Genomic DNA, 18,602 nt, shown 5'->3' with positions numbered 1-18,602 from the left:
GGATTTTGTCTCCAGTGGATAGTCTCAATAATAGAATGTTTTGTGAATGATACGTAATGTTATTTGTGTCCCAAGGCATATGACTACTTTCAGTAAATTGTTAAATCATTGGTAGAGGATCAAGGTGATAATAGGAAGTGTGTTGTAGTACAATGACATGTTTATAAAGCTCTTGTCCTCTTTCACACAGATGCTCAAACACACTGATGGCAGGGGGAACCCGTCTAAAGGTTCTCAAGGGAAGAAGGAACACTTTCAACCTTGTTTGCTTTTCTGCTGTTTCCCTTTCATCATGGCCCAGTTCCACCGATGACCGACGTGTGGGCAATCGCGCCCGTTGCCGGGAGCAGTCGATTGGGTGCGGGTAAGGAAGGCCGTTAGTGTTTTTGACTTTGGACTTCCAGTCAGTCAGCCTCATGATACAGGCTGATGTTAAGACTTTGTTATCACACCTCTATTGACACAGCAGGATGGTCATAAAACCTTTGTGGGTTACAAAAAAAAAAAAAAAAAATCAAATAATATGGAAAACTTGTTTCATATAAAACCAAATGTGAAGCAACATTTATTAATAATTATGCAAGTACCATTATTTTGTCATGCAAGTTTTTGGAATTAGGGGAAAGACTTATATATGTATAAATATAATAAGGTGGCCTATCATTTGTGTATTAGTCATTTACAAACATAATCCAAGTATATCAATTAATGCAATTATTTACAGGCTAAATAATGGCCTTTAAATATTTCAATGCGACTCCTTCCAAATTAATTTAGAAATCTAGCTATGCCAGCAACCTATATAACACCACTATTCTAATATAATACATACCTTGACTGAATAAAGGTTGGGTAACACTGTTTTCCATACAAGAGAAAAGTCTAAAGTCAATGTTATTGCAATTAATGATTATCAATTTAATGCTTTTGCGCTTGTGGCACTTGCCTGATGAAATGATTTGTCCTTTGAATGACTTGACATTTATTTGAAACCTATCAATCGAAACCTATCTGGTTGTCATACCACATAGGAGGAGTTTTTCCACCAACACCCACTGATGACGACGGCGCGAGCGTTAAGGTGCGTGTCGCCTCACAAAAGCATCCGGGATCAAAGTTTCGAGATAATGTCATTAAAATGGGGAATTATGGGATATCTGCTTCATTCTAATTATCTTTCATTGACCAAGTTTGACATTGATTGTTCCAACTTTTGTGTGGCTATCACTCTGTATGTGAGTGTTATGTGTTTATTTTTAGAGCCAAGGTGGAATTATCCTGTGTGACGTTTAGGACTCAAAGGTCACTTGGTGCACCTTTGTCCCAGCCGAAACTTAATGGTCTCCAGGATTCCCCGTAACAACGTTTAAGTTGTGAAACATGTTTGTAGAGGAGGTTGTTTCGGGATAAAATAAAAACTAGAGGAACTGTTGTAAATTAATAAAAAGAGGAAAAACTAAATGGAAGGAATTCAATCTTAACCCCCTCATGTTATTACGTTTGTCAGTCCAGAACTCCCTATTTTTATTCTGCAGACCTCTGTTGAACCAATTTGTTAAAAATGGCAATTATTACGCACATTTATACAATCTAATGAGATTTAATACGAGGGGTCTTTAGCTTAATGCTAACGCACGATGCAAAACACTATAGACTGCTAATTGCTTTGTTATTACCCTTTACGCAATGGATATTTGAACACAAACGGTACCGCAAACAAATGTACACAGACAATATAACAATACTTACAGACATTGTTTATCCTCCAAAAACAACTAATATTACTGAGGCTTACTGAGCAGTTGTGACCGTCTTCTTCTATGCACACACCAGAAGGAGCCGCGCGATCAATGCATGCAATCGTGATGCACACATTGTTGAAGTCTTTACGTTCTATTGAATTATGTTATTACAGTATGTCTTAAAAAAGGTCTAATATTTGATCGAACTCTTGTATTGGCTCTCAGAGTGTACAGGTGCACGAACACATTCTGTTCATTATGTAAAAGGAAACAAATGTCTAATCTGACATGTCGTCCGTCCAGGAGGTTATCGCTGCTGGACAGGAAGCGAACTTGTCCACACATTTCCAGCCTCCTTGAAGGAGTGGCTAATCATTAAAAAGTGTGTCCAACAGCCAAGTCGTCGTCATCCAAGGTGAGACGGCGTTAAAAGCCTATTCGATTCACGGCTCTCTCAGTATCGTCTTTAGTTTCTTTTGTTTTTTGTTTTTTAATATACAGTATATTTATTATTCTGGTGTTTTCTGATGGCGCCAGAATTTAAACTTGTCTTCGTCCTTTGCCTCTTTGCTCTCTGTAAGTAACATTTCTTTACATCTTCTTTTTTGAATGACATTATCTAAGGCAGATTGCATTATTTTTTTATTTCTTTGCTCCAGTATTCAATCCAGGGAGCAAAGCTAAAATGTTGAATTTGTTTGTTCGGTTTATTATAGTTTCAAGCTGTTAATCTTTTTCCCTTGTTGGACTGAGTCAAGAGAATGGAGGGGGGGGGGGGGGTTACTTTTTTGTTTTTACTTTACTCTTTCCAAAGAAAAGCAAGGGAAACTGAGACCAAATTAAAGTGGTGTGGTACGCATACTCTCTACAAACACGCAATATCAGATTTAGTACAAGCGCACACTGTGTAAATATTCTACCATTGTGTTGATAAAGGCAATCAAATCCCACCTTTTGACCCTTTTGTTATACCCTCTCTTTTTCTGAGGGCTAATTTCCAGACGACAGAATTTTTGGCTTGCCTTTATTTGTTTTTAAACCTAAATGAGCTTTAAGTGCACCTGTGGTTTTCACCCTTTCGATGAATTATGTTGTCTAAACTATTGGATAGAGTTCAAATCTCGTGGTTTAAGGCTGGTTTGGCTGTTTCACACTGAAGCCAAAATATGTGACGTATAAAAAGTCCATACGTGTTGTATTGGAAATGATCATTACGCTGCACACCAACAGGGGGCAGCGTGAAGTGTAATTGGTATGAGGGCTCCCTCTAGTGGTATGCGAAAGAATCACTGCTCAAGTACAGTTCAGTTAACTTTATAGTTTGTTTAAAAATGTTTTTTTTTTTTTTTTTTGGTAGAGTACAGTAGCTCCCTTTATATATGTAGTTAGTTAGTTAATTAGTGGCAAAAGTTGGTCGCGTATATGACTTCCGGGACTTTCGACTAGAGAAACCAGCGAAAGTCCAATGCACGCTTGGTGTAACTCTTGGATTATGTATGGGTGTCTGCGCCTCATGGGTGTAAATACAGCCGACTTTATATTATATATTATTATATTATTTCATGTATTTTATTCTACAAAAATAGAGCTCTAAGTCTGAAATCTGCAATTTCTTGTTTTGTCTCGCATTCTTCGTTTGATTTTTGATGTTACCTCATATGCTGCAGCTGAGCTAGTCGTACCTAACTCAGCCAATCCAACCAGCCCGCCAAGACCGACAACGTCCGGACCGGTCAGTACGACTAGCCCCACAAAACCCGCAACGTCCGGACCGGCCAGTACGACCGGCCCGCCTAAACCGACAACGTCCGGACCGGTCAGTACGACTAGCCCCACAAAACCGCCAAGGTCCGGACCGGTCAGTACGACCAACCCGCCAAGACAGAGAACGTCCGGGCCGCTCAGTACGACCAGCCCGCCAAAACCCGCAACGTCTGGGCCGGTCACTACGACCAGCCCGCCAAAACCCGCAACGACCGGACCGGCCAGTACAACCGGACCGGCCAGTACGACCGGCCCGCCTAAACCGACAACGTCCGGACCGGTCAGTCCGACCAATCCGCCTAAACCGACAACACCTGGACAAGTCAATACGACTAACTCGACTGATTCAGCCAGTCCACCAACAGATCCTGTGCCCACAGAGACCCCAGGTACTTCTATCAGTACTGCATCCACGCTATTAGCATTTCAACACGTACTGCTTGAAAGGCTTACGTTTTGTTTTGTTTTTTGCTGTGTAGATATCTGTGAGCTCCAACCGTGTCCTGACAGGAGCGAATGCGAGGCTCGTGCCAATAATACCCGTGTATGCGTGTGTCTGGCTGGCGATTACTACAATGAGGAAAGCCGGCGTTGTGAGCTTGGTGAGTAGCAGTGGTGGGAAGTAACAAATACTTTGTTACTGTACTGAAGCATATTTTTACAGTATCGTATTTATTTTTCTGATGACTTTTTATTTTTACTTCCTATGTTTGTAAACATATCTGTACTTTCTACCCCTTACGTTGTTACCTTTTTACATTGTTCCTTGGCACCACCCAACTGCGAATATGTCGGGGTTCACCGTATTTAGTTAACAAGCATAATACGATTATTTTTGCATTTTATCAGTCAATTAGTATTTCTTTGATAGGATTTTTACAAACATTTGTATACCTGATTCTTAGAAAATTAATAAAGACTATATATAAAAGGTTTTGCTAATTTCTCTCTTTTTTGATATACTGTAAATATTGTCTTATTTCAGCCAAAGTTTTCCCCGGACAACTGCAGGTGCCCGGAATACCATTTGAAGATGACATGAAAATCAAAACGTCCCTCGCATTTCAACGCGCTGCAGAGCAAATTTCTGAGCAGGTAATCTTTCTCTTCCACATTCACATGGGATTGTTTGATAAAACTCTTTATATATAAAAAATATATATATATATATATAAAAAAAATCTATGTATTCTATCTCCACAACACAGATTGGTCCACTTTTTAAAGAAGGCTCTGGCTACTCTCGGTCTATTGTGCTGGAACTCAAGTAAGTGATAAAAAAAGATTGCACTTTTGCAGCGTTTTGCTTCTAATCGTGTCAACTTTGTCCGTATAGGAGCATTGAAAATCCCAAAGTACGAGCCAGGCCAGGCGTCAACGCTTCTGTGGAGATGGTCTTCGAGACGTCTGCTGAAGTCAAAACCCAGCAAATCGTCGACATCATAGGCGATGCCTCAAAATGTGACGAGTGTCTTCTGGCAAATTCAAGCTTCGCAAGTATGTTTCACCCAATTCCCGTTTAAGCTTTATACAGCTATTGCGACTTACTGTTCATATTATTACCCACATGTATACCTCTCCATTTGGACTTATTGTTCAAATATGACTGTATGATTATACATTTACAATTCATTATATAAAGGTCTACAATTTCTATGACGTCAGTCAGTCCCAAAGGGACAAGATCTGAGCCAGCTTTTACTGATACTCCTTTTCATTTTTTCTTTGCACCCCTAGAGACCGATCTCTGTATTAAGCAACCCTGTGATGGGAAAACCGCAAAGTGTACAGCGGGAGACAGCGGGGATTTTCTCTGCGACTGTTTGAAGGGTTACATTATGACCGACTACAGTCAGAGAATGTGTGTTGGTAAGTTCACCTCTTTGTGTTTAATTTTCTGAGAACCTTTTACTTTTACTCCCAACATTTGAGGGCAAAAAAAAAAAGACATCTGTAGTTTCCATTATTGACTTTGTCAAAATATGCTTGTGCTTTTGTCAACCTGTGCGGAAGGCGACGTAACTTAAAAAAAAAAAAAAAAAAAAAAAAAAAGGCAAAATAGACTATAATAGAGTAAATACAGAGAGTGAGAGGTGAAGTTAACTGAGTTGAGATCTTTATTTACTGATCTTGATCTTGAGATCTTGGGGTCTTATGAGGCAGAAAAAACCAACAGACAAAAGCGATCTTGGAGGAACGTGAACCAGGAAGCGTTAAAGCAAAATATTCATCTGTGGCCTTATTTAAGAAAATCGTTTGATGTTGTCAGCCCCAAGAATGGATTGTGGCAAATACTTTGTGTTGTGCAACTTAAAACCACAAGCCTCTTAGAGAAAGCAAAAAACGTCAAGAAAAATATGAAAACAGCTGAACTTTAAATAGTGGTAGGTGTTTGCTGACTCCCATTTATTAAGAGTTTGAATGCAATTTGTGGATTCTGAGTACAGTCGCATCTCTAGTTAGCGTTATTACAATTTGTTTTAATTTTGTTGTTTATTTTTAATTTCCCTTTCTACAAGATTTCATGTTTTGCATGCATTATACATCCACATTAATTGTGTTTTGAAATGATTTATCTTGGTCTCCTTTTTTAATATAAACAAAAAAAACTGGCATTTGAGCAGGGGTGTGTAGACTTTTTTTTTTGTTTTTTACATCCACTGAAAGTAAAGGAATTGAATCAGTACTTCTCCTTTAACCAAAACATATTTTTTTAACACAAGTATCTGCACTTCTACTTAAGTACAGAGTATGCTTACTTTTGCCCCCTGTGCCAAACAGCGTGTGTTCACATCCAATTTTTCATCTGCAGCTTGTCCAAGTGGTCTGACACCCAACGGGACTTGGGAATGTGTGCCGTAAGTACTTTCTTTGTCACCGAACGCCCTGCGGTGATGATGTTTGAACGACCTCCTCCTCTTTTCTTTTCAGCTGTCCCTTTGGTTACTCTGGTTTTGACTGCGGAGAATGTGAGTAGGACCGTCAACGCCATTCAAATAACCTTTTTTCGTCTAAATTACTATCAAATGCCATCAAATTAAAAAGAAAAAGAAAATTCTGTTCTTGTTGTCATCGTCCTTCTTTTTGTTGTCGTTAGCATGGAAGCTGGCCTTGGTGATCGTCGGCTCTGTTTTAGGGGGGCTGCTGCTCATCACAGTCATCATTCTAATTGTCATGTCAGTCAAGTGAGTTATTTTTTTATTATTGTTATATCACTACATCCATTCTCTGTGCCGTTTATCCTCCCTAGGGTCGCGGGTAAGCTGGAGCATATATATCCCAGCTGATTTTGCACTTGACAAAACACTGTGCTTGAATATAGGAAAATAAAAAATGAAAAATGATGAGTCAACTGCAATGTATTTCAAATACAAGTTAAATATAAATGGAACGAAAATAAATGTTTAAAAGCGAACAGTTCCTCATGATTAAATGCAAATGTATTGGATTTAAAAGTTAAATACAACACAACTGTACTTCGACAGTGATTCTTTCATGTACCACTTGAGGGGGCCCTCGTTCAAATAGTGGTACACATACTGCACTTTGAGAATTACTGGTTGACAATGTTCGGAAAAGGGGGTTTATGTCTCTTTTGTATTGCCTCTCAAAATACTGCACAGTACAATGATTCGATGTGCTTTGCCAGTCAACCACATGATGTTTTATTTTCTGAATCTTCTGATTTTTCTGATAGATCCCCAAAGAAGACCAAGAAAAACAAAGGTTTAGACAGCAGGAATCACGACGTGAGCCGGTTTTCTGATAAAGATCCCCTAGTTACCAACCTGCCGACCAATCAGCAGGGTCCTCCGATTAAGCCCGACCCGACCATGGGCGTAAAACCATTCCCCAGTGGAGGAATGCCCAGGATTCCGCGGGCCATAGCCTCCAGTGCCTGGGACAACGGGACCAACCTGGAGATGACGGCGAGCAACAGCCGCCAAAACCTGGTTGCGGGCGGGAGGAGTTCTGTGAGTATTCATTTTTCATTTTTTATTTTCTACTCCAGCTTACTGGAAACATGGCTATTAATAGTAAAACTGCTATTTTAATATGAAAGCTGCTATTTGCTTTTGAAGGGGAAAAGGATGTTTATTGTGTGGACGGGCATGGCGTCAGTTACAGCAGAGTGTGGAAATATGGTAGTTGATTAGGATCAATAAAAAGGCTGCATTTGCAAATAAAGGAATATTTTTGAATTGCAGTGGCTGAATGACAACTCAGAAGAAATGAATGGAAGTCCATACGCGCGACCTCGCAACCAGACCGGCCCGTACAGCCAAACTCGACCCCTGAACAACCCGTATACAGAGTCCCGAGCCGTGAACAACTCTTACGCCCAGGATCGGCCTCAGATCAACCCGTATGCTCGGAACCAAGGCCAGAATAACCACAACTACTCAGATGACGACGGAAGGCCTTTCAACTACTGAGGAATAGTTTTGTCACCAGAAACAAAAAGTGTAAGCACAACAACTGCTCAGGGATCTTGCACTGGCTGAAGTATGTTAGGGTGCTCAGCACGGCACCAGGGGGAACTCCAGTCTGCCTTTTACTCTCCTGCTGCAATTCCTTGCCACGTAAATATCTCACTGGGTGACTTTAAATAGTTCAGTAGTGTTCCAGCTAATTTGTAATGTTCTCTGGCCACAGAAACGTCTTCCATTTTTACGTTTAAATTTTGTACATTTATGGTTGTATTACATTATCCACTTGTAAGTAAAATGTATAAGGCTTATTCTGTATAATAATCTTTGTGTATTGTTTGTCGTTTGTCATTTTGGGGGTATATTTAAAGCTAACACCATTTATTGTAAGACATTTAGAGTGAGCTGTCACTCAAATTAAATGGCATTATCTGCATCCATTTTGATATTTAAATGCATGTTGTAGTAGTGTGCTTTTATTTACTGTCAGCCGTTTTGTCTCGTTTCAAAATTTCAAGCGTTTATTTGTGGCACACAGGCAAGAAAGTGGTTTGTTTCCACCGTTTCAGGGGAGCCCTGTCATCTAACACCAGGTGAGGGATAACTGTCTGCTCTCTCCCCTCATCCTTGCTTGCCCCATAAAGCGGTCGTAACGTACATTGCACACAACACAACATGCTTTACTGGTGGTCAGAAAAAAAACAATCCTTTACTGTCTTCTTAACTTTTTCATATTTGTACATGTCAAGTAAATCAAAGTATGTGTTTTATCACCAACTATTGCCTTCCAGTTCATGATATAAAATGTGTTGTGGTGAGAGGCAAAAATGGAACATTTAAAACTGAACTTAAATGATTCAAAATATCTAAATAAAAATTGTACCTAAATAAATGTTTACAAACTTCTTAAATATTAGATGTACATGAATTGTACATAAATGTTAAATACAACTGAACTTAAAAATGCATAATACATGAAACGCAAAAAAATGTACTTTACTGATTTTTTTGTTTTCTTTTTTTTTTTTTTTTTTTTTTTTTTTTTTTTTTTTTTTGTAACCAACACTGCAGTTTTAACATTAACACTGAGCTCATTTTTTGGGCTATTGGTGTACCAGAGATCTAAATAGTGGACTACTTGGCGTACCACTAGAGGGTGCCAGCGTACCACTAGCCAAATTTCGAGAATCACTGATCTCGAGTGATATGGATTGACCACTGTTTATTTATATCAAAGCTTTTGTGCATAAAGCCCATTTATTTACAAAAAGAAGATGGGCTTAAATGAATACTTCAAATTGTCCATAGGTGTGTGCCTTGACTCAAGGCCGTTGAGTCACGGTTACTCAAAGTCGTCTAGGACAGACTCCAGCTCACCTGTGTCCCTAAATGAGGACACCTGTTGTGGAAAATGAATGGAAGGATGAAAAAAGAAGAGGAAACCAAAGCAATATAACTTTGTGCTTCACTGCAGTTAATATGATTGCCATGTAACAAGGTCACGCGCTTTAAAACACACACAGGGAAGGTGTGATAACGCAATCGTTTGTCTGTGAATGGCTTTTACAGGGCCTAAATGAGATGCCTTGGGAGAATTGTATTGTTTGGGGATGTTGTAACATCATGAAATATCGATCCACTTTAAAAAAATACAATAAAATTAAAAAACTAATGATACTAAAGTCATTCTTTAGTAATTAACGTCAAATATAAATCTCGCAGCTCTTTCATATTATAAAAAACAAAAAAACAACAACCAAGCTTTATCTTCAAAAAGAGCTTCAATTGTCTATAAGGGATCTCTTGGGACGACGACTTTAATGAAATGTCAACATTTCATTTTGGCCACTCGGCAAAATGCATTCGTACTCAAAACTTTCTCCACCTTGAGGTAAGTGTGACCCAAATAACTAGTTTTTCGAGGTGAGAAACATCGTTTGGCCAAATTTCTTTGCTTTGACTTGCAAATAAAAATGTTAGATTCAAACGTGTACGATTGCAGTAAACTGATCTCACTTCACAAAAAGTTGCGTTTTCGCAAATAGTTAGCACTTCTAAAAAGAAGCTAATTTCAAGGTTTCAGTCTAACAAAACATAAAACAAAGGAAATGACTAACTTTGCCTGAAAGTCCTCTAGCATAATGCTTATGCATAATGGGAAACGCCATAGACAGGATAACGAATGTAGCGGTGTTGCATCGTTATAACCCTTTAAGAAACCAATATTTGAATGGATGCAGAGGGCTAACTCGTATTTCAAGGCACCAGTCAAAATGTAGTAGAGTATTAGGCCTAAGTGTTCGTTCAAACTGAGTCCAAGTTTTTATTCTTAAAAAAGTACATTTAATACTAGTGTAACCCACTGTAACTTTATGCTATTTCAATGTTAACACCGCATAATATCTGATAATTTAAAAAAAAACCGGTGCTAAAATAACGATTGAATTACAATGCATTGAATATGAAAGTTATATATAGTTAAAGATTTTTGTTGTGTTTTGTTGTTGTTGTAATGCACTCCAACATAACATTTTGCCTTTAATAATACGATAATGCTCTGTTCTGTCATTGGGGCTTATTAGCAATCTAGCAATATGTTTCAATGTAAAATAGTATACATTTTTAAGTACAGTAAACCCTTGTTAACATGCTGCTGCGGTTACACAAACGTGCGTGGCTCTTTTTTCTTGCTGATGTAGACAACAGGTCAAAGTTAATCTTAGATCAAGTTTATGTAAAAGGGGTAAGCCATAAAAAAATCTGTATTCCTCCGGGAGGTCATCTTGGTCTGCTGCTCGCTGCGCTTCACAGTACATCGCCATCCTCCAACGTCTTCGCTGCCACTTTTGGGATAAACACTTAGCATGATTTCATTCCATGTGTGACTTTCTGATAAGTGGAACTCATTGAGAGGGCGAAATTGAGGATTCATCAGTGATGGACCTTCAAGGTCTTCAGGTTCTGTCGCTTCTTCTGCTCTTTCAAGGAATTCACACAGCTCGAGGTAAGAGATGAACGCTTTTTAAAATAAATAAATTTTAAAAAATGGTGCTGTGTATTCAAATAATAACACACGTACGTAAAATGGCGAAACACTATCGTAAAGCCTCCAAAATACAATAAGTTCCTCAAATCCCTGGAAACGAGAACAAAAATGGCTTATTTAAAAAAAGAAAAACATAATTTTATCAACCAAACTGCTCTGAAAATAAATTTATGAAATAAATGTTTTAAAATGCTGTAATGCACATATCTTTTATTCTTCAAAAGTACTCTATGATTTTTTTTTTTTTTTTATCATATTAAATGAGATTTGAATAGTCATTCTAATTCAACTAAAAATATTTATTTACAACTAAAAAAGTTTTAAATACAAGTTTTGAAGCCTTATTTGAATAGGTATGAGATGTTAGATATTGTTGCGTTAATTCAAAAGTTGGTGTGTTTACTGTATACATATGTGGACGAGTAATTCACTTTAGAATAGAATAGAATCATTTTGTCTCAACTTTATTGATAGGGGCCTTAAAACTACCAGAGCTGAAACAGAATGAGAATGCCAAATAATAAGAGTGGGTTTTAAGATAAGTGAACATAGGGAAGGAGCAGCTCAAAGAAGTAAAGCGTGGCGAGACAGTGTAAAGATTGAAAACCACATCAAATAATATTGAAATCAACTTTAAAATGCACAGGAAGCCCGTGGATGCAGGCCAGAACCAGGTTTATGTGCTCCCTCATACGAGCTCCAGTTAAGAGGCGAGCTGCAGCATTTTGAGCCAACCGGAGACGTTTGCGGGAGGGCTGGCTGACTCCAAAATAAAGACTATGCCAGTGAATCCAGCCGAGACGTTGCAAATACAGAAATGTAATTTCGATTTTGTCCCACGCAAGATTTGAACTTCATTAGATCGCTGTGTCGTAAAAAAGAAAAAGGATGACTGTCGTGTGCACTTTGTTGACACGTATGTTTTTTCCACACGAGTGCGGTAACAAGCGCATATGAATTACAGATCCAAAGTACACATATTAAGTTTGAGATTTGCTGATTCAGTTGGACTATTAACTATAAAGATGGACTCGATCATTCACGGTGAAAACTTAACTCCCCAAATCACATGTTTTGAGCGTGGAAACATCATAAACAGCCATCGTAAACACACCACCATAAACAAAACTCTGTGGTCAGAAATAACTGGTGGCAAATCCAAAGGGAATCATCTACCTTTAACTGTCTGCGTCCTTTTTTTTTATATATATATATATATATATATATTTTTTTTTTTTTATAGTAAAGCAATGCTTCTAAAACTTTTGACACCAAGTACCACGTAAAAAAACACTTAGCGCTCCAAATACCACCATAATGACCAACATTAAAATACATCAGCGTGCGAAGCTTAAATGTCCAACAAAACAACAAAAACAGGGCAGAGGTATTATTCCTAAAAAGAATATTTCATATCATTGTAAGCCAGTGAATCTTAGCATTTATACTTACCGTAAATATAGAAGAAGAAAAAAAACTACTTAAACAATGATTTGGTTGTAAATGTATTTCACACCTTTGTTTCACACAAATTAATGGTTAAATCAAACCTTTTTAAAGATGAAATACAAATATATTGAACCTATACACTTTTAAGTGTTCTATAAATAAAGGTGAGTTGAGTTGCGTTAAAAGTTAAATACAATTGAACTGAAGGCATTGTTTCGTTTGTGTTTCAACATGACTGCTGTTCTTAAATGTATGGCGGAAAAAAACTGCACTTCAATAATTGCATTCAATTCACTTGCACATAAAATTCAAATAAAAAAAATGCACCGGAAGACATTTTTACAAACAGTTTTTAAACATTAAATGCTAATTGTATTAGACTTAAAAGTTAAATACAACTGAACTGTTTGTGTTGTAAATCAGTAAAACATGCACAATTTCAACGTTAACACTTCGGTTATTATTAGTTAAGTGGAATTAATTTATAAATTACTTCAATGATTCAATTAAAATCGACTGCACATAAAATTCAAGCACAGGTTGCACCTAAATAAATGTATATTTAAATAAAAAAAAAAACGTTCCTATAGATGAATGCAAGTTAAATACAACGGAACTAGAACTGTACTTGAATTTGCATCTGCCTTCTCTTTCTTGGCTTCCGTTGATGAGATATTTCCCTTCATTCTAATATGTTTGACGGTATTTCACCTTTTAAATGTATTTTGTTTTATTCAGTGATTCTTTCGTGTACAACAAAATGTTGTTACAAAAGCACAGGTTTTGTGTGTTTTCCTGCAGGGAGCTGTGGAAGCGAGGAGTTTCAGTGCACCAGTGGACATTGCATAAACATTGCCTGGAAGTGCGATGGTGTAAAAGACTGCACCGACGATTCAGATGAGCTCAACTGCCGTGAGTATTCCTGTCTCCATTTTATTGGTACAGGGTTAAGTTACAGGCAACAATCTCATTGCTTTTTTCCTTTGGTTTTTGTTTCGTTTACCCGGACAGCTCGTCCATCATGCAGCTCACAGCAGTTTAAATGTGTGACAAGCGGTGAATGCATCTCATTGGGGTTCGTCTGTGATGGGGAGAAAGACTGCAAGGATGGTTCGGATGAACAAAGAACATGTGGTATGGAGATGAAAATGCATGTATGACCCCATTTTTTTTTTTTTTTTATACTGTAATTCCAGTTTGATTCCTCTGTTTGGTATTTTGGAATCAAACAGGCGGTCGAACCTGCAGCCCAGATCAGTTCACCTGTCATGAGGGCCAGTGCATCCCCAGAAAATACAAATGTGACCACGTGAAGGACTGTGTGGACAGCTCTGATGAAAACAACTGCAGTAAGATATATAGTGAAAATATATTTGGTATATTTAATTCATTTATTTATTTATTTTGCAGGGCGGGGCATATCAATTAATATATATAATATAGTTTTTAAATAAATTGTTAATTGATACGATGTAATTAAATATGATTAATTGAATTAATTAATATTACATAATTTAATAAATAAATATCACTGTAAATATATATTTTTGATATTTATCTGTATTGTTTGCTCTTTTTTTAATTATATATTTTTTGCAGACTACCCACAGTGCACCGAGAAGACATGTGCCAACGGGGCTTGTTACAACAACTCGCAGCATTGCAATGGACTGCAGGACTGCAGAGACGGCTCGGACGAATATAACTGCAGTAAGTAAAGCGCAGATCAACGAATTCAAAAGTAGGCGATTCGATTTCCTAGCGGCTAGTACCAAAAAAGTGGGAAGTTGCTGTCCCGTTCTTGTCCTGTAGATGGTGGTAACGAGCTTTACTAAAGATTATCCGGCTTCCAAATAACTGACGGCGAAGAAGACGCATCGGCCCTTTTCCGAAGGTTTCGTGTTTTCATTAACACGATGGAAAAAAAGAGAAAGATTTAATGAAATCAATGATTTAATGGTTTATTTAATGGTAAGTTGTACGCAAATTCAAGTGCTGAGTTTCGTGGAAATTGGTAATTAGATTTTGCCCGGGAAAGTACCGGAAGTTGCTGGCCAAACAAGCCCGGAAGTTAGTTCAGTCCGGTAGTTGACAGAAGAACAAAAACCACCAAAACAACCAAATATTTGGACACAGAGGTTGACAAGGTTACTGCAAGACACATTAGGGAATAATGTTTAAATGGTTCTGTATCAACTTTTTAAGAGAATACTGTTATAATATGATTGTGTTTGTAGCTTACAGTGTGTGTGATTTGAAAAATGTTAACTCACCTTTAGGGCTAACTATTGGTAATGACTCTCAGTACAATGCAGTGCAGTTGTGGATTTCTGCCAACAACAACCAGATCATAAACATCATGTCAAACAACCTCTCTTTATTCATTATTCCTCCTGTGTCCGTATGACTGCCTTGCAGCCACCAACCATTGCCCCATCCACCAATATCAGTGTGCCAATGGCATCTGCATCCCACAATTCTTCTTGTGCGACACGTGGAATGACTGCGGGGACAACAGTGACGAGCAAGGCTGCGGTAAGGCTGAGCCAGAGCAAGATTTAAGTGGACAAGCTTTACATGTTCATGTGGCTCAAGCGCCGTGGACTTCAAACTGTATTCATGTGACTTCTGCCTGTTTCCTTCTGCAGTGTATCAGAGCTGTAGCGGCAACGAGTTCACGTGTACGAATGGCCGTTGTATTCCCCAGCGCTGGGTGTGTGACAAGTTCAATGACTGCGGGGACTATAGTGACGAAAAAGGATGTGGTAAGGACAGTCTTGGCTGCACTGCTTCCAACACGTTTATGTTGATGTTGGATTCTTTTTCAGCGTCTCTGTGCTGACATGCCAATCTAATCTACACAGGGCCTTCAGAATCTGTAGAGGTGGCTGGTGTAACTTCAACTATATTAGCAACAGGACTGTTTCTTTAACCAATCAAATTTCAAATTCATCCTAAAAGATGCCATCGGCAAAGGAGGGTGTGGTCAGTGTGAGGCATCTGCTTAAAAAACACATCAAAGTGTTTTATCTATCATGATCGTGTCAACAGCTCCCCCCCATTCGTCCCTTCTCGTGCATTGGACTATTCCATTTTCTTATGTATGTGGCACATTATGTGCTGTTATATTGCTTTCCTTGGATAGTGTTGATGGTTGACAGTGAATGATGTTGCTTGCAGACAGTAACTCCCGGGATTGTTACCCTGGCGAGTGGGGCTGTCCGGGCTCGACAGCTTGCATCCCTTTGGGGAAAGTTTGCGATGAGAAGCCAGACTGTCCCGGCGGAACGGATGAGACCAACTCAACCACTGGCAAGACCTGCAGTATGTCAGATTTTAAGTTTCATACACTGACTGGACGAATTATTGAGAGTCAACACTAGAATATTCCAAATTTTCATAGGGTTCTAAAGGTCCAAGGGTTATCTACTTTGGAACATCGTGCCCCCATAATCCTTTCTAAGATGGTAGCTGCTGAGGTTTTGCTATGATAACGGCTCTCAACTTTATCGCTGCCCATACTAACGCTTGCTTTAACATTAACCTTTCTCTCGGAAGGAACTTGATAATTGCCTTCAAATGCAGCACATGATCGTCATAATTTAGCTTACAAAGAATTATGACACCTCTGCAGATGATTAGAACCATTTATGTGTCAGTAAACTGGACTTTTATTGACATCGCCCGCAGGCCTGGAGCGCTGCTCAACCTTGAGCTGCGAGTATATGTGCCACGTGTCACCAGGAGGGGGCGCTTGCCACTGCCCTGATGGTTTTATTGTCGGCAATGACAGTCGCTCCTGTGTAGGTGAGATGATGTATAATTGTTGCATTGCTGTTGTTGCATGGCCACGCCACACACTTACACACATGGATTAATGACATTTGATTGGACTTCTTTGCATGCAGACTACAATGACTGTCAAATCTGGGGGATATGTGACCAGCTATGCGAAGACCGGCCTGGGACACACCGTTGCAGCTGTGCCAGTGGATACTTCCTGGAGCAGGGTCACATCTGCAAGGCAAATGTGTCAGGTACACCGAAGCCCCGTGTGGCACACGTTCCAGATTGACCCGCAAGAGGGGGAAATCTGCGATATACTTTACATACTTTTTCTTTGATAGTTTTACCCCTCCCACATGCTTTAAACACAAATAAACTTATTAATTCACACTTTATTAGGCATTGTGAACACATTTGAAGACAGAAAAAAGTTGCAACAATTAAACGTATAAAAATAGCACTCAAAGCAGTGATTCTTAGTGTCACAAATGGGGACACGGGCTCCTCCTAGTGGCACACGTAAGAATCACTGAATTAATACAAATTTATACTTAAAATGTGAAATACAATGAAACATAGTAGAATTACGCTTGTAGCTGTGCATACGGGCTGTCTAAACTTTTTTTTTTTTTTTTAATCCAACAGTATTTTTTATTTTCATGCAGGGTAATTTTTTTTCTTTTCAAAATACAATAATTATTTTTTAGGGTAAATACAATTAATCTATTTAGCATTTAAATATAATGTATTTGCATTTCATTTTTAATAACGGTTTATTTTTAAACATTCATACGTTAAGTACATCTTTTATTTATTTGATTGATGGCATTTTTCATTTGAATGGGAAAAGATGATGTTTAAGTTGTTTTGCGTGTGGTCACAGAACAAGTTAAACTCGTAAGTCAAGGCACTACTCAATTTTTCTTTATTTGTTTCGGGACAGATACTTATAAATGGACAACTGAAAACAGGCAAGTATCATAGTGTTTATAGCGAATGCTAAGAGCTTTTCTAAGGATAAATAGCTAAAATAGTTGATTAAAAAGAAAAAGTGGATAGGTAAAACGTAAAAAGCTTTTAAAAGCCATAACAGACAATCGATATAAACCACAGATTTCTGGATGTAGCGAGGGATTTCCACGACAGACAGGTTTTACTGTTCCACAAAGAAATCTGTGCTATATCGATCGGTGAACTTCGATATTGCAGCGTAACGTTGTACTGAGGTCTTTTGGGTATTTCAGGCACAAAATCACCACGTCGCTGTCGTCACAGAGGTGTCAAATTTTGTTTCCAGATGGAATTCCGCACCTCATTTTCACAAACGGAGGAGCGGTGATGATGGCCGACGTCCACGGCCGCTATGTTCGAACTTTGGTGCCCGCTCAGGGCAAAGGTTCGGCCGTCGGCGTGGCGTACCACAGGCACAGCGAGACAGTCTTCTGGAGTGACACATACAACAGAAAGGTCAGCCCCTGCTGGTGACTTAAATCAAGCTTTTAAACAGAAGAATCATTTTCCCCTTATTTATAAAAAAAAAAAAATAAATAAAATATTTTTTTTTTTCTTCAGGTTTATTCTGCCAACTATAACGGCAGAAACATTAAGGAGGTTCTGACTACTGCGGTTCACAACGTCCAGAACCTCGCCGTGGACTGGATCAACTTCAAGCTGTACGTCTTAGAGGCCGCAGTGGAGCGCATCGACATGTGCGAGTTTGATGGAGGGAATCGGGTCACGCTGGTTGCTGAGAACCTGCAGAGTCCTCATGGCCTCGTCCTGGACCCCACAGTGGGGTGCGTTGAAATGATCTGATGACGTTATATTGTGGTTGAAATAATTTGATAATTATTTTATAATAATAATAATTTATACAAATTAATTTGTACCTGTTTTAAGACAAAACGATTTTTGAATTTAGTATCAGTTTACTTGTAATTTTCTCATTTAATTTAGTTTTTTACGTCCACGATTTTGTAATTTGTTTGTAATAAAATGTATCAATTTAAGTAACATTTTTGGTAAAAAAAAAAAAAAAAAGAGAGAGAGAAATCTGATATAATTATAATTTCTGTTTAATTTTTTGATGCAATTACATTTTCTTATGTAATGGTAAAATTGTAATTTAATGTTAAAACTTTCTATATTTTTAATTAAATGTATCTGTAAATAACATCAAATATAGTTGTAAGTTTCCTTTTTTCGTTTAATTTAGTCCAATTTCCTCATCTAATTTTAAAGCATTAGTTTAAGTCATATTTAAAATTGAAAGACAGTCTTAGAATTTAAAATTATGTAATTAGCAATTCCTATGTAATAATTATTTTGAATTACATTTGCTTCTGTAATTGTCATAAATGTAATTTAACATTTTTATCTTAATTT

The 18,602-nt window shown here is 38.1% G+C and overlaps 2 protein-coding genes across 2 annotated transcripts in view; both read left to right on the top strand.

Annotated features, from left to right (window-relative positions):
- Positions 1-309: 309 nt before the first annotated feature.
- muc13b (mucin 13b, cell surface associated) lies at positions 310-8,584 on the top strand. The gene is made up of 12 exons (XM_061664010.1): positions 310-364; positions 3,410-3,895; positions 3,986-4,108; positions 4,492-4,601; positions 4,715-4,773; positions 4,843-5,003; positions 5,244-5,375; positions 6,319-6,364; positions 6,438-6,475; positions 6,604-6,691; positions 7,204-7,480; positions 7,715-8,584. Exons 1-12 carry the CDS (start codon positions 310-312, stop codon positions 7,940-7,942), a joined length of 1,803 nt encoding a protein of 600 aa, XP_061519994.1. The 3' UTR covers positions 7,943-8,584.
- Positions 8,585-10,873: 2,289 nt separating this feature from the next.
- Positions 10,874-18,602, top strand: part of lrp2b (low density lipoprotein receptor-related protein 2b) — a 39,094-nt gene continuing 31,365 nt past the window's right edge. Inside the window, 11 exon segments of the mRNA XM_061664008.1 lie at positions 10,874-10,940; positions 13,233-13,343; positions 13,664-13,780; positions 14,031-14,141; positions 14,850-14,966; positions 15,080-15,196; positions 15,612-15,755; positions 16,122-16,238; positions 16,340-16,468; positions 17,515-17,684; positions 17,790-18,013. Coding sequence (XP_061519992.1) covers positions 10,874-10,940; positions 13,233-13,343; positions 13,664-13,780; positions 14,031-14,141; positions 14,850-14,966; positions 15,080-15,196; positions 15,612-15,755; positions 16,122-16,238; positions 16,340-16,468; positions 17,515-17,684; positions 17,790-18,013 — 1,424 coding nt within the window.

The sequence above is a fragment of the Phycodurus eques genome, chromosome 19, assembly GCF_024500275.1.
Source record: "Phycodurus eques isolate BA_2022a chromosome 19, UOR_Pequ_1.1, whole genome shotgun sequence".
In the NCBI taxonomy this organism is placed as follows: domain Eukaryota; kingdom Metazoa; phylum Chordata; class Actinopteri; order Syngnathiformes; family Syngnathidae; genus Phycodurus; species Phycodurus eques.
The sequence above is the reverse complement of the archived record's forward strand: the minus strand, read 5'-3'. Positions and strand labels throughout refer to the sequence as shown.

Bases quoted from the DNA above. Each gene is read 5' to 3' on its own strand.
- muc13b (XM_061664010.1), top strand. From the start codon at position 310: ATGACCGACGTGTGGGCAATCGCGCCCGTTGCCGGGAGCAGTCGATTG. The intron at 365-3,409 runs GTAAGGAAGGCC...CATATGCTGCAG, and splicing joins GAGCAGTCGATTGGGTGCGG to CTGAGCTAGTCGTACCTAAC. The intron at 4,602-4,714 runs GTAATCTTTCTC...TCCACAACACAG, and splicing joins CAGAGCAAATTTCTGAGCAG to ATTGGTCCACTTTTTAAAGA.